Below are 18,895 nucleotides of genomic sequence, written 5' to 3' on the forward strand. Positions count from 1 at the left end.
ACCATCCTGGTTGTAGTCCAAACCATCATGAGAGATGTAGTCCAAACCATCCTGGTTGTATTCCAAACCATCATGGGAGAGTAGTCTGAATCATTAATAATGAAGAAGAACAAGAAGTCTGGTAACAGTTACATAACCCAGCAATGAGCCGCCATGCCAGGGACACATTCCATTCCTGTAAAGCTCTCTCCCCTGAGGGACTAGTGGAGAAGAGATCCAGTAGAACTAAATGTTAGGGAGGGATTAGTGGAGAAGAGATCCAGTAGAACTAAATGTTAGGGAGGGACTAGTGGAGAAGAGATCCAGTAGAACTAAATGTTAGGGAGGGACTAGTGGAGAAGAGATCCAGTAGAACTAAATGTTAGGGAGGGACTAGTGGAGAAGAGATCCAGTAGAACTACATGTTAGGGAGGGACTAGTGGAGAAGAGATCCAGTAGAACTAAATGTTAGGGAGGGACTAGTGGAGAAGAGATCCAGTAGAACTAAATGTTAGGGAGGGACTAGTGGAGAAGAGATCCAGTACAACTAAATGTTAGGGAGGGATTAGTGGAGAAGAGATCCAGTAGAACTAAATGTTAGGGAGGGACTAGTGGAGAAGAGATCCAGTAGAACTACATGTTAGGGAGGGACTAGTGGAGAAGAGATCCAGTAGAACTAAATGTTAGGGAGGGACTAGTGGAGAAGAGATCCAGTAGAACTAAATGTTAGGGAGGGACTAGTGGAGAAGAGATCCAGTAGAACTAAATGTTAGGAGAACTAACAGTAGAACTAACATTTACATGTGGTTGATCTCTGAAAATAGCAGATCTACAAGCTCGCAAGCTTTGATGTCAAAATCAACACTGCTTCCACAGCCTGGAGGCATGCTACGGTACAGAGAATGTATGTTTGTATGTTTCGGATTGCCAATTTGAAATGTTGGCATTTACTGTAGACATATAGTTCCAAATGACATTTTAATATAGAGAAAATGTCAAACAGGACCAATCACTCGCCTGTAGACCCAGGCTAGCCCACTGAGAGACTTGTTTGGAGGTAGAGGATTGCGATGGTGGCGGGCAGCTAAATACGGGCCAACACGGGTAACCATGCGATGGTGGTGGGCGTCTAAAAGTTGGCCAACACGTGTAACGACACGCTTTCGGGTGGAGGTGGTGTGCTGTTTTATTAGCTGTGGATACAAGTTGCTCCATGCGTCACTATGAAGATCTATGCATGTGATCAGCCTTAACATCATCACCCAAACCTCAGTGGTTCTCAACCCCCCTAACATTCTAACATTACACCTATAGCTACATGTTAAGCATTTATTTAATATTTGCATCAGCTCTGACATGTTTTTCAGACAGCTCTAGTATGTGAAGAGTCTGCCTGTGCTATTAATGGCAGCCCCTCAGTCAAATGTGGTCACATTTAGTTTGGTTCCATAGATATTATATATTGTGAAAATAGCAGATCTACAACTTCTTGTAGATCATATCTGACCTATGTTTGTCCAGATTTTATTTGCTTGATTACTTTTGATGAAGTAGTCGTCTTTTTTTTTTCTTTCTTTCTGAAAAGTCCTAATTGTCACTTCACTGTCATCTGACCCCACCCCCCCCTCCTACACACACACACTTCACTGTCACCCAGCAGGTTTGAGGACCACTGTCTTAAATCTCTGTAATGGGCAGCTTTATCCAACAGTTTTGTAGTGGTGTTGTGTTGGGTGAGAGGTGGTTGTGTTGGGTGAAAGTTGTTTGTTTTGGGTGAAAGGTTGTGTTGGGTGAGAGGTGGTTGTGTTGGGTGAAAGGTGGTTGTGTTGGGTGAAAGGTGGTTGTGCTGGGTGAAAGGTTGTGTTGGGTGAGAGGTGGTTGTGTTGTGTGAAAGGTTGTGTTGGGTGAGAGGTGGTTGTGTTGGGTGAAAGGTTGTGCTGTGTTGGGTGAAAGGTGGTTGTGTTGGGTGAAAGGGACATTGGGTGAAAGGTTGTGTCAACATTGGGTGGTAGATGGTTGTGTTGGGTGAAAAGTTATGTTGGGTGAAAGGTTGTGTTGGGTGAAGGTTGTGTTGGGTGAGAGATGGTTGTGTTGGGTGAAAGGTGGTTGTGTTGGGTGAGAGATGGTTGTGTTGGGGGAAATGTTGTGTTGGGTGAAAGGTTGTGTCAACCTTGCGTGAGAGATGGTTGTGTTGGGTGAAAGGTGGTTGTGTTGGGTGAGAGGTGGTTGTGTTGGGTGAAAGGTGGTTGTGTTGGGTGAGAGGTGGTTGTGTTGGGTGAAAGGTGGTTGTGCTGGGTGATAGGTTGTGTTGGGTGAGAGGTGGTTGTGTTGGGTGAGAGGTGGTTGTGTTGGGTGAAAGGTGGTTCTGTTGGGTGAAAGGTTGTGTCAACCTTGGGTGAGAGATGGTTGTGTTGGGTGAAAGGTTTTGTTGGGTGAAAGGTGGTTGTGTTGGGTGAGAGGTGGTTGTGTTGGGTGAAAGGTGGTTGTGCTGGGTGAAAGGTTGTGTTGGGTGAAAGGTTGTGTTGGGTGAAAGGTGGTTGTGATGGGTGAAAGGTGGTTGTGTCGGGTGAGAGGTGGTTGTGTTGGGTGAAAGGTGGTTGTGCTGGGTGAAAGGTGGTTGTGTTGGGTGAGAGGTGGTTGTGTTGGGTGAAAGGTTGTGTTGGGTGAAAGGTGGTTGTGTTGGGTGAAAGGTGGTTGTGATGGGTGAAAGGTGGTTGTGCTGGGTGAAAGGTGGTTGTGTTGGGTGAAAGGTGGTTGTGTTGGGTGAAAGGTGGTTGTGCTGGGTGAAAGGTGGTTGTGCTGGGTGAAAGGTGGTTGTGCTGGGTGAAAGGTGGTTGTGTTGGGTGAAAGGTGGTTGTGCTGGGTGAAAGGTGGTTGTGCTGGGTGAAAGATTGTGTTGGGTGAAAGGTGGTTGTGTTGGGTGAGAGGTGGTTGTGTTGGGTGAAAGGTTGTGTTGGGTGAAAGGTGGTTGTGCTGGGTGAGAGGTGGTTGTGTTGGGTGAAAGGTTGTGTTGGGTGAAAGGTGGTTGTGTTGGGTGAAAGGTTGTGTTGGGTGAAAGGTGGTTGTGTTGGGTGAGAGGTGGTTGTGTTGGGTGAAAGGTTGTGTTGGGTGAAAGGTGGTTGTGTTGGGTGAAAAGTTATGTTGGGTGAAAGGTTGTGTTGGGTGAAAGGTGGTTGTGCTGGGTGAAAGGTGGTTGTGCTGGGTGAAAGGTGGTTGTGCTGGATGAAAGGTGGTTGTGTTGGGTGAAAGGTTGTGTTGGGTGAAAGGTGGTTGTGTTGGGTGAAAGGTGGTTGTGCTGGGTGAAAGGTGGTTGTGCTGGGTGAAAGGTGGTTGAGGTGGTTGTGTTGGGTGAAAGGTGGTTGTGTTGGTTGAGAGGTGGTTGTGCTGTTGACATCTTTACTTCAACAGCTCTGAACATCTTCTTGGTGTGTATAATCTGTGTGGTGTTTCATATAATCTGTGTGGTGGTTCATATATATATTATATATTTATATATATAATCTGTGTGGTGGTTCATATATATATAATATATTTATATATATAAGCTGTGTGGTGGTTCATATATATATAATATATTTATATATATAAGCTGTGTGGTGGTTCATATATATATAATATATATATATATATAATCTGTGTGGTGGTTCATATATATAATATATATATATATATATAATCTGTGTGGTGGTTCATATATATATAATATATTTATATATATAATCTGTGTGGTGGTTCATATATATATAATATATTTATATATATAATCTGTGTGGTGGTTCATATATATATAATATATTTATATATATAATCTGTGTGGTGGTTCATATATATATAATATATTTATATATATAATCTGTGTGGTGGTTCATATATATATATATATTTATATATATAATCTGTGTGGTGGTTCATATATATATATAATATATTTATATATATAATCTGTGTGGTGGTTCATATATATATAATATATTTATATATATAATCTGTGTGGTGGTTCATATATATATATATATTTATATATATAATCTGTGTGGTGGTTCATATATATATAATATATTTATATATATAATCTGTGTGGTGGTTCATATATATATAATATATTTATATATATAATCTGTGTGGTGGTTCATATATATATATATATTTATATATATAATCTGTGTGGTGGTTCATATATATATATATATTTATATATATAATCTGTGTGGTGGTTCATATATATATAATATATTTATATATATAATCTGTGTGGTGGTTCATATATATATATATATTTATATATATAATCTGTGTGGTGGTTCATATATATATATATATTTATATATATAATCTGTGTGGTGGTTCATATATATATAATATATTTATATATATAATCTGTGTGGTGGTTCATATATATATATATATTTATATATATAATCTGTGTGGTGGTTCATATATATATAATATATTTATATATATAATCTGTGTGGTGGTTCATATATATATAATATATTTATATATATAATCTGTGTGGTGGTTCATATATATATATATATTTATATATATAATCTGTGTGGTGGTTCATAATTATAATACATCGTTGCTGTCGGGAGGAAACCTCATAACTTTTGTTTTGAAAATATTGAACCAATGAAAATGAGTAAAAAGTGCTTGGGACACAATCTCGTAACTCCTTTGGACCCTAATGGCCTCTACACACTGTAGGAGTTTTAAAGCTGTCGGCGAGTCATCACATCGTTATCTATTTCACGCTACAGGAGTCTTTTTTTTTAATCGTCTGTCATTATATCTTTGTGGCTTTCACACGAAACAATTGGCCACCGACTAGGTGAACTTGTTTTTTATTCCAATTCATTTTGACATCTCACGCACGTGCAGGATGCTGTGATACAAGCACCAATATTAAACCTGCTAGGTATTCAGAAAAGGTCGGGAAGGCGTCGGCGAGCCCTTTTATCGGAGCTATACCTTCTCGCAGAGCCTTTCACACACAGCGAGCAAAACCTTGGTGATCAAACACCGCAGATCAGGAGTCAGCGAGTGCCAAAAATGGTCCCCGACAGCATAATCAGAGCAAATATCGTGCAGTGTGTACGAGCCATAAAGCACTCATTGAAGTAATTGACAATATACATTTATAAAGTCACAACACCACCTTTGAAGAGGCAGTATTGCTTTGTTTTAAAACATATAAGGTGTCTTCCTGATAGCATAGATATGTATTAAATGTGTGGTGTGTGTGTGTGTGTGTGTGTGTGTGTGTGTGTGTGTGTGTGTGCGAGTGTGTGTACTTGTGTGCGCGGCGCAGGCGCGTTTTGGGTCAAAGAACGAGGCAGTTCAATGAATTCATTGTCATGTTATGTCCTCGTCTGAGCATTGGTCCAGTCAGCAGAGGATATGTCAGTCAATCAATCAATCAATCAATCTTTTTTGCAATCCTTAAAGGGGAATACCACTCATTTTCATGTCATCATGTCATTAATATACCTTTGAGCTTATTTGTTTATTTGAAAGGATCAACCCATTCTGTGTTTCCTAGAACTAGAGGTATGAAAAAATCATTAACATTGTGGTATTCCTTTTAAATAGAGCACTGAAGTCCTGATGTCACTCGCTCATCCTCTGAGGTCCTGACATAATTCGCTCATCCCCTGGGTCGCACAGGCTTTTTCTCTATGGAGAAATCTTAAAGGGACACTTTTTCCAAAAATCAGACCTTTCTGAAGTGAGTGGTGCAACAGCGCCCCTGTTGGTACCCTAAACATAGGGACAGACAGTCAGGCAGACAGACAACATGTAGTCCAGCTACATGTTGTCTCAGTAAGACAGCCCTCCCCCTAACCACAAGGAGGAGCAGTGCACCAAAGCATTATGGAAATTGTGAGACCAGTGTGAAGGAAGTGAGGCCAGTGTCTGTGACATCGTGGACACTGCTAAAATCAAAGAAATATTCTAAAACCACCTATTACACACATAAAGACCCCAGGAAAGTGTTCCAAATCTTCTAAACATCATTAACATAATGTTTTAATTGCCAAAAGGGTGAAGTGTCCCTTTAAAAATCATCTGATTGCGGTCCAAAAATAAACAAACTGTCTTGGTGCGATATAGTCTGGGAGGAGCTGTCTCTGTATCGTTTACAACCGTCAGTCACTCATATTCCATAAGAGTCTGTTTCTGGAGAAAAGAAATGTCGCCGTCATATATGTCTTCATATCCATATTAAACCGCCGGGATCATTTTTTTTTTTTCCTCTTTCATTTGATGCCATATAACAAAAGTCTACAGTGACTCCTACTGGTTGGTCAGGGCAGTGATTCCCAAACTTTTGTCAAGGACCCCCAAATTGACACTAATTGGTCAGCGGACCCCCCCCCCATTCCCATAACATAAGATTTGTAACGGCTGTAGCAGAGATTCTCAACAAGGACTCCCAGTTTGATATGCAATAGTCTACAGACCCCCAATATCTAGAACATGTTTTATTCATTATTGTGAAAGATATCCCCCAAATGTAAATTATTGTTATTTTAATAATTATTATAAATGTGCATAATATTTGCATAAAACTTTGTTTTAAATAATAATATATATATATTTTTACATAATTTCCTCTGATAAGTCATAGTAGTAAAAAGTAGTAGTAAGGTTGAAATCTCTTTTTTGCAAGTAGAAATTAATTCGGGTGTCACAGGGTTAATGGCAATTCTATCTCTGAGACCCCCGATTTATAGTGTAAAATCAAACCTCCCTGTGAAGCTCCTGGTCGTGTCTGTGTCAGCTGACGCGGCTTGTGGCAGCTGGCGGCTCCACGTGTGTTAACCCCTTCAGGACGTGGAACCCTTTTGACGTTTTAAAGCATTATGTTATACTTTAGCTATTGAAAAATAGCAGATCTACAAGAGTGCCGCGCTACAAGCTTGTAGATCTGCTATTTTTGAAAAATCATAATATCATAATCATAATATTTTGGTGTCCTTGACATGAAATAGTTTGAGCACCACTGAAACAGAAACATTGGGTTTTTCAGAAAACTGTCATGATTTAGAAGACATTTCTTTGAGAATCGGCCTCAGGTCTAAGTGGGTTAGGAAGCATGCGGTTGTCTGTATCTGCACCCTCTGCCCACGCCATGCCAAACCGTGAGGGTTGGCAGAGCGACAGAACGCACCACGGGAAATCACTGAGCTGCTTTGCCTTGTTATCACTGCCCAAACACAAGGTGTGTGTGTGTGTGTGTGTGTGTGTGTGTGTGTGTGTGTGTGTGTGTGTGTGTGTGTGTGTGTGTGTGTGTGTGTGTGTGTGTGTGTGTGTGTGTGTGTGTGTGTGTGTGTGTGTGTGTGTGTGTGTGTGTGTGTGTGTGTGTGTGTGTGTGTGTGTGTGTGTGTGTGTGTGTGTGTGTGTGTCTGTCCTCTCCTCACACCCCTGTCTGTCTCCTATAGGCTACATCGAGGCAGCCGTCATCCCTGCGGGAGCCAGACGAATCAAAGTGGTGGAGGACAAGCCTTCGCACAGCTTTCTGGGTAATGTTCAGTTCACAGTTCAAATTTTTAAAAATGAACTTGTTCAGTTCATAGTACATAATTCAACATTTTTGAAGTTCATGGTTCCAAAAAATGAACTATTTCAGTTATTTTTTCCAAAATTATTGCCACAGCCCATACTTTATTCCTATTGGGAATGAAGTCCAAACCTTACAAAAAAAGGAAGAAAGAAAAATACTTTAGTATTAATAAAGTGACAATAAACTGTTACAATATCCTAATTACCATTATCCATATGAATTCCTTATTATATATATTTTTTACATTTTGGAATAAATTGACGGCTGTGAAAGATTAGTTAATCCGTTATAGATATTAAGGACTGTTAAGGGTATATTTAGAGGTTTCGACTAGAATTAGGCTCTATGGAAACGCTCACTCTTGAACGAAGTTGAACTGTGAGAAAGTGACGTTCACACACGCCAGAAATGAACGCGTTCACAATGACGTTTATCAAGTAGAAATACAGTACGTTCAGTTCACGTGTTCGTGAACGATCGTTCTTTGAACGCGTTCAGGGACAACACTGAGTAGCAGACAGCTATACACACACACACGCATGCACACACACACACACATACACACACAAAAATGTACAAAACTTTCTTAACGGTCTCTCCACTCTCCTCACAGCTCTGAAAGACTCCTCCAAGAGTTCCATCAACAGCGACTGGAAGATCGAGCTTCCGGGAGAGTTCCAGCTGGCCGGCACCACCGTCCGCTACGTGAGGAGGGGGCTGTGGGAGAAGATGTCCGCCAAGGGTCCCACCAAGACTCCCCTGCACCTCATGGTAAACGGTGTTAATTTTGTCAAAAAATGTTCGTCGACTACCTTTTTTCACTAGCGAAAACTACATAAAAAATCACACCTGTGTGAAGTGAGGCGCGCTAATATATTAAAGTCTAACTCATGTTGCTATGATTAGGTGATGTAATGGTGATGTAAAACAAGACAAAACAAACTCTCTTTATTGTTAATGGCATTTAATTTGTTTGTTTGTTTGTGTTAGCGACTAAACGGACATTAAACTGTGTCCATTGTCAATGGCATTTTTAATGTTTGTTTAACTAAAAACAAATATTAAACCTGTATATGGGAAGGGCTAGCGCCTATCAAAACTAAATGAAAACTAAGCCATGCTGACTAAAACTAAGACTAAATACAGTATATTGACAATTTCGTCAACAAATGGAAACTAGACTAAAATGGGAAGGGGCTATAGTGGACAAGAGATCCAGTATAGGTAATTTTACACTTGGTTGCATGCTGAAAATAATCTTATGATATTTAGTCGACTAAAACTAGTTGTATTCCAAAGACTGAATAAAAAAACAAAAAATGTTTTACGTAGATACCCTCACATGTTCTTCCTGTGTTCACCAGGGTAGATTCCCTCACATGTTCTCCCTGTGTCCCCTAGGGTATAGTACCCTCACATGTTCTCCCCGTGTCCCCTAGGGTAGGTACCCTCACATGTTCTCCTGTGTCCCCTAGGGTAGGTACCCTCACATGTTCTCCTGTGTCCCCTAGGGTAGGTACCCTCACATGTTCTCCCTGTGTCCCCTAGGGTAGGTACCCTCACATGTTCTCCCCGTGTCCCCTAGGGTAGGTACCCTCACATGTTCTCCCCGTGTCCCCTAGGGTAGGTACCCTCACATGTTCTCCTGTGTCCCCTAGGGTAGGTACCCTCACATGTTCTCCCTATGTCCCCTAGGGTAGGTACCCTCACATGTTCTCCCTGTGTCCGCCTAGGGTAGATACCCTCAAATGTTCTCCCTGTGTCCCCTAGGGTAGGGGTTCTCAACCTGGGGGTCGTGACCCCTTGGGGCGGTCCCAAAATGATGTTGGGGTTCCCAAAATTAGTTAAAACAAAAAACTTTATATATATCTTTTTGCAACTGAATGGCTGGAAATGGAAATGTAGAGTTTACATAGTACACATAATGCATGCATAAACTTGAATTAATGATTATATCTTGTTTCAGTATTCATTATTATACATGTCTCTATACTGCCTCCCCATGGCCAGTCAGGGCACCTGATGGAGGGGAAAGGAACTGGTTGGAAGAAGGTGTTCCTTCCATGCGCTACGTCCAAACCGGGGAAACTCCCCCCTGTCAGGTGAAAAGATGCAGCTTGGACTCCTCATGCATAGAAGGAAGCATGAGGTCAGTCTGTTGCTCTCCCCAGGGAGTGTTGCGCCCATGATTACACTATAGACCAGGGGTTCTCACCCCCCCCCCCCCCCCCCAGGGGGGTCACAATTTTTTTTGGGGGGGTCCCCAAATTATATAAAAATCTAATATTATTTATATAGTTTTTGCAACTGCATGGCTGGAAAATGGAAATGGAAGAGTTGACATAGTGCATACATATCCTTAATGATTATATCTGGTTTCAGTATTTATTGATGATGTATTTTCTCTATTATTAAGGTTATTGTAGCGGTCAATTTGGGTGGGGTCCAAAGGTGAAGGTCCCCATCCAAAAAACGTTGAGCTCCCCGGGCTATTATATAGAGACAATTGGCACTGGGTGAAAAAAATGGGCTACAAAAATGGTGCGATAAAAAATTAAACAAAATCACTGCTCCTTGCCACCACACACCTCTAACATGTGCTGCTGTTCTCTGTCCTCTAACCTCTGACAGGTGCTGCTGTTGTCTGACATCTGACCTCTACCAGGTGCTGCTGTTCCATGACCTCTAACCTCTGACCTCTACCAGGTGCTGCTGTTCCATGACCAGAGCTATGGGATCCACTATGAGTACACGGTGTCTCTGAACGCCAGTGAGAGAGAGAGGATCCATGAGGAGAAAGAGAGAGAAACAGAGCACCTGTACATCTGGACACACACAGGCTGGAGGGACTGCACCGTGCACTGTGGAGGAGGTACACACACACATATACAGGACTGCACCGTGCACTGTGGAGGAGGTACACACACACACATATACAGGACTGCACCGTGCACTGTGGAGGAGGTACACACACACGTATACAGGACTGCACCGTGCACTGTGGAGGAGGTACACACACACATATACAGGACTGCACTGTGGAAGAGGTACACACACACATATACCATTTACTACACCAGAGAAATGGGGCGGCCAATCGGGACACGGTATGCAATATGGGCGGGCTTTGGTACAGTGACTTTCAATGCTTGAGACCTTTGACTGACAGTAGCTCTGACCAATTGCGTCAAAGAGAAAATGTTTCAACCCGCCGCCCTGGAAATGAAATCCAAGCTGAGCCTCCCCAGACTAATATCCCGCGGTCCGTGCGATATTAGTCTGGTTTATTAACCAGGCTAGAGGAGGTACACACACACATATACAGGACTGCACCGTGCACTGTGGAGGAGGTACACACACACACACACACACACACACACACACACACACACACACACACTCACACACATACAGGACTGCACCGTGCACTGTGGAGGAGGTACACACACACACACACACACACACACACACACACACACACACACACACATACAGGACTGCACCCATGCACTGTGGAGGAGGTACACACACACACATATATACAGGACTGCACCGTGCACTGTGGAGGAGGAACACACACACACACACACACACACACACACACATATGCATACACCCCAGGGGCAGACAGACCACGGCTGGGAGTCTGAATGAGCTGTTCCTTTCCTTCCAGAGAGAAGTCAGTCAGCGACGCGTGTTAACCCAGAGCGTCTGATCCACAGCATTAGACAGGCGGAGCGCGATCCCCTGTGGACCGCACGGCAGGCGGGGCACACACAATTTGGTCTACACACACGCACATGCACACACACATGCACACGCACACACACACACACACACACACACACACACACACACACACACACACAGAGATACCATACAAGGACACAAATATTTACAAGGTGCTGTACAGAATGCAATCAGCAAATCCCGTGCAATCCCGGAGTACAAGTAACAGCGTCTTCGCCATATTTGGCGGCTATCCCGATAGTAGAAGAGATTGCACATAATTTTGCAAGCCGTTTGCACACACACACACACACACACACACATGGACACACCCATGCATGCACAGTTGCACACACACACACACACACACACACACCTCTTTAATTGACCTGACGGCAGCACTTTGGAGTAACACACGCCTTTGACTCCGAGAGCTTTAGCTTCTCCGATTATAATAGCCTCTCTCTCTCTCTCTCTCTCTCTCTCTCTCTCTCTCTATCTCCCCCCCCCCCCCACTCCTCCCTCACTCTTCAACAGCATTATTATTTTGAAGCTCTGGTAACGGCTTGTCTTCACTTTTCCTTTAATTTGGATGAAATTATTTCCCCATCTTCGTGATGACCTCATCATGGGTTTGATCGCCGTCCCAGTGAGGAGATTAACCCATTCAGGACAGGAACACCTTGTTGGTGTTTTTTTAGCATTATGTTATACTTTAGCTGTTGAAAAAATAGCAGATCTACTGCGTTACGAGCTTGCAGGTCTGCTATTCTTTGAAGAATCGTGAAAATGTGGCGCAAATCTTTGAATATATTTTCTTTCCCAGCAAACGGTCCCTGGAACAACATATTCAGATGGGGGTCGGTGGTGGCCAATTACATTCTGGGCTCCTTGACATGAAATAGTTTGAGAACGACTGACATAGAATCATGGAGGGTTTTTTTTCAGAAAACTGTCAGGATTTAGAAGACTTTTAGTAGAATCTGGTCTCAGTCCTGAATGGGTTAAGCTAGGACGTGCGCTCATCCTGGATATCATCTGGAACAGTCATTGTTTTTGTTTAGGACGACTCGTAACCTAGTGAGATGTGTGTTGTTGTTGAGTTCAGGTCCAGGTTTTAACGGTGTATTTCAAAGTGGTGCATGTTGAGATTTGATGGGATATAATGTCCTCACTTGTATAATGTTATACTGTTCTATATGATGTGCAATGTTATGCTTGTGCCACTGTGAGGCGCCAAGACGCAAGGTATAGGATGCATGCCTGCCTCCTAGAGCATGATCAGGTCACATGACTACTACCTGTGTGTGGAGCAGTTCATTCAGTAATAGTATTGGGTCTGTCACTGTGAGAGATGTGGCAGGGAGCCCTTACAATAAAATATGCCAGGCTTGGCTAAATGGATTACATCTCCGTGTTTTCTCCGAATGCAACGTTAAGCTGCAGAACTACACATAACTTAACAGTGCAAATTAGCCCTTCGCTAAACCCCACCCCAAAAAGTGGTCGTCCATTGCCTATCCAAGTAGTTTAGCAACCGTTGCTATGCAGGTCAAGCTTTGCTCACATCATAGCTGTCTGTGTTATTTTGCATGGCTGTGTTGTTGAACACATACACGTCGGGACAGTTATACACGACCGACCCACCCAGGTGATGGCAATAATCCTATATGACCGTTGTTTTACCGTGCATATACGTGGAAACTGCTGTCGGACAGTCGTTAAAAAAAGTTGAGTGAGTTGGATACTGTTTCTCCCTCTAACCTTTCCTTGTATTTCTAGTTCATTGAAATAATGTCATGCATATTTTGTCCAGTGCATAGCCTACTGCAGGCCTGGTTGACTAGATTTAGAAGACATTTGTCCAGTGCTATAGCCTATACTGCAGGCCTGGTTGACTAGATTTAGAATACATTTGTCCAGTGCATAGCCTACTGCAGGCCTGGTTGACTAGATTTAGAAGACATTTGTCCAGTGCATAGCCTACTGCAGGCCTGGTTGACTAGATTTAGAAGACATTTGTCCAGTGCATAGCCTACTGCAGGCCTGGTTGACTAGATTTAGAATACATTTGTCCAGTGCATAGCCTACTGCAGGCCTGGTTGACTAGATTTAGAAGACATTTGTCAACATATTTTCAGATGTGGGTCCTTGACCTGAATCATCAAGCCCGTCAGTCGGATGTTTTTCATATTTTAAAACCACATTCCAACTGTGTGTGTGTGTGTGTGTGTGTGTGTGTGTGTGTGCGTGCAGGTGAGAGGAGGACTGTGGTATCCTGCATGAGGATAGCCAATAAGACGATGGAACACGTGAATGACAGCCGCTGTCATCCAGAGACACGCCCACTGCCACAAGTACGACTCTGTAACACGCATCTCTGCCAGTACCGGTGAGGCGCACGCACACACGCACACACACACACACACACACACACACACACACACACACACACACACACAAACGTACAGACAGACAGACACAAATGATGGATAGACGTAGCTTGCAGAGTTATTTCCCTCAGATATACTCGAGGGGTTTCATGTCGTGCTCAAGGGCGCATTCATATACTCAAGGTGTTAATATGCTGCATTACTATGTTGGTTCAGTGTGTGAGAGACCCACATGTCATTCGCTGATGTGGCAGTTAGCTGACCAATTGGGCAGGCTACTTAAACTCACTAGCCTGCATGCTCTTCCTGCCTTCCTTCTGCATAATGGTTCCTGGTTGTTATAATAATGAATTAATAATAATAATGAATTGTATTTTTTTAGCGCTTTTCCAAGTGCTCAAAGCGCTTCACAATGGTTCATTCATTCATACATTGGGAGGTGAAGCGGCGAACAGTCGACGCCAGCGTCCTCACTTATGTGATGTTTGCTCCCACCACCACCCCAGCATCACCGGTGGGCTCTGTTATTTCTGTTCCCCATGTTTTTTTTTTAATTGTATATCTATTATCTATATCTATATGGTGTTTGATTGTGCCGAACAGAGAAAAACATTTAGCAGAACTGAACGCCAAGATAAAATATTATATGCACACTTACACAATTGGCTTCAGCTGGAAAGTCTTAAAGCGTATTAAAAACACGAATAAAACAACGAAAACATAACTAGTTATTGGGAGGGAAGCTGTTTTACAATCAATCAATTAACTTGTGGATGGTTGGGAATGTGTTGATTTGCAGCTGTTGGTTTTTGAAGTAGGACGGTTTGAAGGACGGTGAGTTGGTAACACAGCCAGAGGAAAAACCAAAAATACACATACTCTATCAAAGCTGAAGACTTTGGCTGTGATCTTTGCCCCCTCCTGCACTGTTGTGTCCTTCACACACAGTGTCTCTGATGTGGAAGTCAGCTCTGGGTGGAAAATGAGAGCACACAGCTCACAGGGAGGGGGGGGGGGGGGTCTGTGTGCGTGCGTGTGCGGTATTTATTTATAGAAGTGTGTATGTATCTCAGGTGGGTGAGGCGTGTGCTTAGCGATAGCCTAACGAGTGGTGGGTGGCACCCTCGCCTACAGATCTTCATATAAATGATCCTCACTAATGTTCATCTTAAAATACCACCATTATGTTCGACTCTGTCTGACCGCTGTTTCCGCATGTCGGACCTTTGGTGTGTCGGATCTGCGCGTGCATCCCATGGCATTGTATGGCCAATTCCAATTATGCTACCGATTATATCCTTAATTATACCCGTTTCCACCCCACAGGTGGGTGACAGGCGAGTGGGGTCCCTGCTCGGTGACCTGTGCCCAGGGTCTTCAGCGTAGGGAGGTGGGCTGCGTGTACCAGCTCCAGAACGGGACTCTCATCCAGACCAGGGAGCTGTACTGCCTGGGGGCCAACCATGGGTCCAAGCCCCCCGAAATGCAGGGCTGTGAGGGACGAGAATGCCTCACTATCTGGGAGGCATCGGAGTGGTCCAAGGTATGGAATGCACGCACACACACACACACACACACCCCAGTGTTAATTCCATTGACTAAAACTAAGAGGAAAACTGTTTGTCGACTACCTTTTCTCACTGATAAAAACGACATAAAAACAAAGCAATGATGACTAAAACTATGACTAAATGTTTTGACAATGTCGTCAACAAATTAAAAACTAGACTAAAATGTCAGGGAGGGACTAGTGGAGAAGAGATCCAGTACAACTAAATGTCAGGGAGGGACTAGTGGAGAAGAGATCCAGTACAACTAAATGTCAGGGAGGGACTAGTGGAGAAGAGATCCAGTACAACTAAATGTCAGGGAGGGACTAGTGGAGAAGAGATCCAGTAGAACTAAATTTTAGAGAGGGACTAGTGGAGAAGAGATTAGAGTTCTCATTTTCTGCCCGAACCCGACCCGGCCCGGCCCGACATTTTAGGGCCGGGCCGGGCCCAAAAAATATGCTAATTAGTAGGGCCGGGCCTCGGGCTCTGTGATTTTCCGTGATTTTTTATTTTTCTTCTTTTTTCAAGAATGTTATTATAATAAAAATAGCAATTCTGTTATTTGTGTAATGTGTAGGCTATATAGCCTACAAGTATGTATTTATTATGAAGAGGGCTGCGCTATGGCGATTCACTTGTGACAGGAGGAAGACGGAGGAGTGTAGGCGGGGGGCTTGGAATGGATTACTGACTGCGCGCAGGCAGAGAGAAGTGAACGGTGGGGTGGTTGTTTAATGTTTATACCGCTGGCTGGCCTCTGTTTTGCGGCGCACCAAATGAGCTTCAGTTCATAATGCTAAATGTTTTATAAATCAAATGGATTATCACACGATCGACTGCAACATGACAAAAACAGTTGCACTGAGCCATCTCGTTAAACCCAGCTGGCTGCGATGACTAACCTAATCATTAGGCCTAATCAACATCATAGCCAACCATCCATATAATTCTGTAGTGTATGATCTGACCACGCAATGTTACAGTCCACTGCAGGCTACAGGCTATTTGATTTACAAAATGATTAGTATTATAACCGCCGTCCCTCAGTGCGGCAGCGGCGCTTCTCGTTTCGTTATATGTGCCCGATTTAAAATAACAGATCTCTAAGCTGTCGAGACGAGACACGCCATGAGCGGGTGCGTGGATGGTTTGTAAACTTTGTAGGCTATGTTTGTTCTTTTGTACACCGAACGGGGACGATACTTGGGGTCTTGGACATAGCTTCACTTCAGAGGAAACGGGGAGCTACTCACCAGTCACCACCCCTGGAAATGGAATCCATTAGAATTATATGGAAATGGTACATTAACAGTCTAACGTGAGCTACATAAATCCTTTATTTCGGCGATAAGTCCATTGAACTCCGTTCTCACTCTCACACAGACAGTCAGACACACACTGAAAGAAAAAAAAGAACGCCACTTTATTGCATGGCCAGCGCAGCAGCACGCGCCGTCAGTGAACCACTGACGTATTGATACGTCACTGACGTATTGATACGTCATTTCCATATAATTCTAATGGATTCCATTTCCAGGGGTGGTGACTTTGTATTGATAACGAGCACCTTATCAATCAAGCTAATCAAGCCGGGTTCTTATCGAGCATTTTGCTATTATTTTGTGTAAAGACGAGAGATAATACATAATGAACAGAACCAGTATCTTTCACTAGGGTCTTCAAATACAGTACTTTTCTAATTTACCTTTTTACCAATAAAATAGTATTAAAGAAACTAACGGTTAATATGTGTACAGTCACATTAAAAGTGTAATTTTGTTTACCCGGGCAGCGCTGGTTGGCAGGTATCAATACACTTTTAGACCGACATGTTTGTGCCAGCATGGATGATTCCATTTATTTATTGATCGCCTCTTTTCTTGATTGTTTAAATATGACGCCATGGACCGCTATGCTCGATAACAGGCTTGATAAGCCCAAAACTTATTCATACTGGGTACTCTATAAGCCCAAAGCTTATTGAAACCGGGTACTCGATAAGCCCAAAGCTTATTGATACCGGGTACTCAATAAGCCCAAAGCTTATTGAAACCGGGTACTCGATAAGCCCAAAGCTTATTGAAACCGGGTACTCGATAAGCCCAAAGCTTATTGAAACCGGGTACTCAATAAGCCCAAAGCTTATTGAAACCGGGTACTCGATAAGCCCAAAGCTTATTGAAACCGGGTACTCAATAAGCCCAAAGCTTATTGATACCGGGTACTCAATAAGCCCAAAGCTTATTGATACCGGGTACTCGATAAGCCCAAAGCTTACTGATACCGGGTACTCAATAAGCTTATCTGATTTTTTTCCCGGTATCGGTTATCCCTACTCTTGTGCTCCTCAGAGTGTTTTGGGGTGTTTCAGAGCGTGTTTTCTCGCCCCTCTCTCTCTCCAGTGCTCATCAGAGTGCGTTTTGGGGTGTTTTCAGGGTGTGTTTTCTCGCCCCTCTCTCTCCAGTGCTCCTCAGAGTGTGGCAGTGGGATGCGCACGCGGACAGTGTCGTGTACCAACCCCCAGGGGCGATGTGACCCTCTGTCACAGCCCGCCCAGCAGGAGCCCTGCGACGACCACTCCAAATGCTACGAGTGGAAGACCGGGGACTGGTCCAAGGTGAGAGAGAGAGGGGGGGCGAACGGGGATGAGAGAGAGGGGGGCGGGGGGACTGGTCCAAGGTGAGAGAGAGGGGGGGGGGCGAACGGGGATGAGAGAGAGGGGGGCGGGGGGACTGGTCCAAGGTTAGAGAGAGAGAGGGGGCGAACGGGGATGAGAGAGAGGGGGGCGGGGGGACTGGTCCAAGGTGAGAGAGAGAGGGGGGGCGAACGGGGATGAGAGAGAGGGGGGCGGGGGGACTGGTCCAAGGTGAGAGAGAGAGGGGGCGGGGGGTCCAAGGTGAGAGAGAGAGAGGGGGGCGATCGGGGACGAGAGAGAGAGGGGGCGGGGGGTCCAAGGTGAGAGAGAGTGAGGGGGGCGATCGGGGACGAGAGAGAGAGGGGGCGGGGGGTCCAAGGTGAGAGAGAGAGAGGGGGTATAGCTTTCAAACCTTTTTGTGACCAAAGCACATCAACGGTCAAGTCATTAATATCAAGGCAGATCTGTTTTCATACGGAGGAAAAAAGCTGATCTACAAGTTCACAGTGATGTCGCTTCGGTTTGGCTCCTCCCCTTTCTTAGTCGACTTCCTCTCGGGTGCCTCTGTGTTTATTCCTACTAACAACAACACTACCTATGTTTAGGGCAGTGGTGCCGACACACTGCTGTAACTAAATATAAAAAAAATAAAAGTAATTTAAATGCTTGGTTGTGCCCAGGTGTTGCACCGCATTTATCCAAGGCGCTTTACATAGATTGTGCATTACATTCACCCATTCACACACACACACACACACACACACACACACACATTCATACACCTTTAAATAGATTGTTACATTACATTCACTCACTCATTCACACACACATTCACACACCGATGGCGGAGGAAACCATGCAAGACCAACCTGCACATCAGGAGCAATTAGGGGTTCAGAGTCTTGCTCAAGGACACTTCGACACTAACTCTGGGGGAGCCCACAGGGATCGAACCGGGAACCTAACGGTTCCCAAGTGGCCGCTCTACAGACAGACAGACAATCCTTTCATTGACCCACAACATCTTAATAATGTCTGG

General features: G+C 43.9%; 1 protein-coding gene across 2 annotated transcripts in view; it reads left to right on the forward strand.

The window, feature by feature from the left end:
• adamts17 (ADAM metallopeptidase with thrombospondin type 1 motif, 17) overlaps positions 1–18,895 on the forward strand; it is a 96,222-nt gene that overhangs the window by 68,590 nt on the left and 8,737 nt on the right. For both annotated transcript variants that reach the window (XM_080766100.1, XM_080766101.1), the window contains exons 16-21: positions 7,425–7,505; positions 8,160–8,317; positions 10,253–10,418; positions 13,532–13,667; positions 14,995–15,211; positions 17,686–17,838. In XM_080766100.1, the coding sequence (XP_080622226.1) occupies positions 7,425–7,505; positions 8,160–8,317; positions 10,253–10,418; positions 13,532–13,667; positions 14,995–15,211; positions 17,686–17,838 (911 nt within the window). The remainder of the gene's footprint in view (positions 1–7,424; positions 7,506–8,159; positions 8,318–10,252; positions 10,419–13,531; positions 13,668–14,994; positions 15,212–17,685; positions 17,839–18,895) is intronic.

Source organism: Protomyctophum bolini, assembly GCF_963924005.1.
Source record: "Protomyctophum bolini genome assembly, chromosome: 1".
Lineage (NCBI taxonomy): Eukaryota > Metazoa > Chordata > Actinopteri > Myctophiformes > Myctophidae > Protomyctophum > Protomyctophum bolini.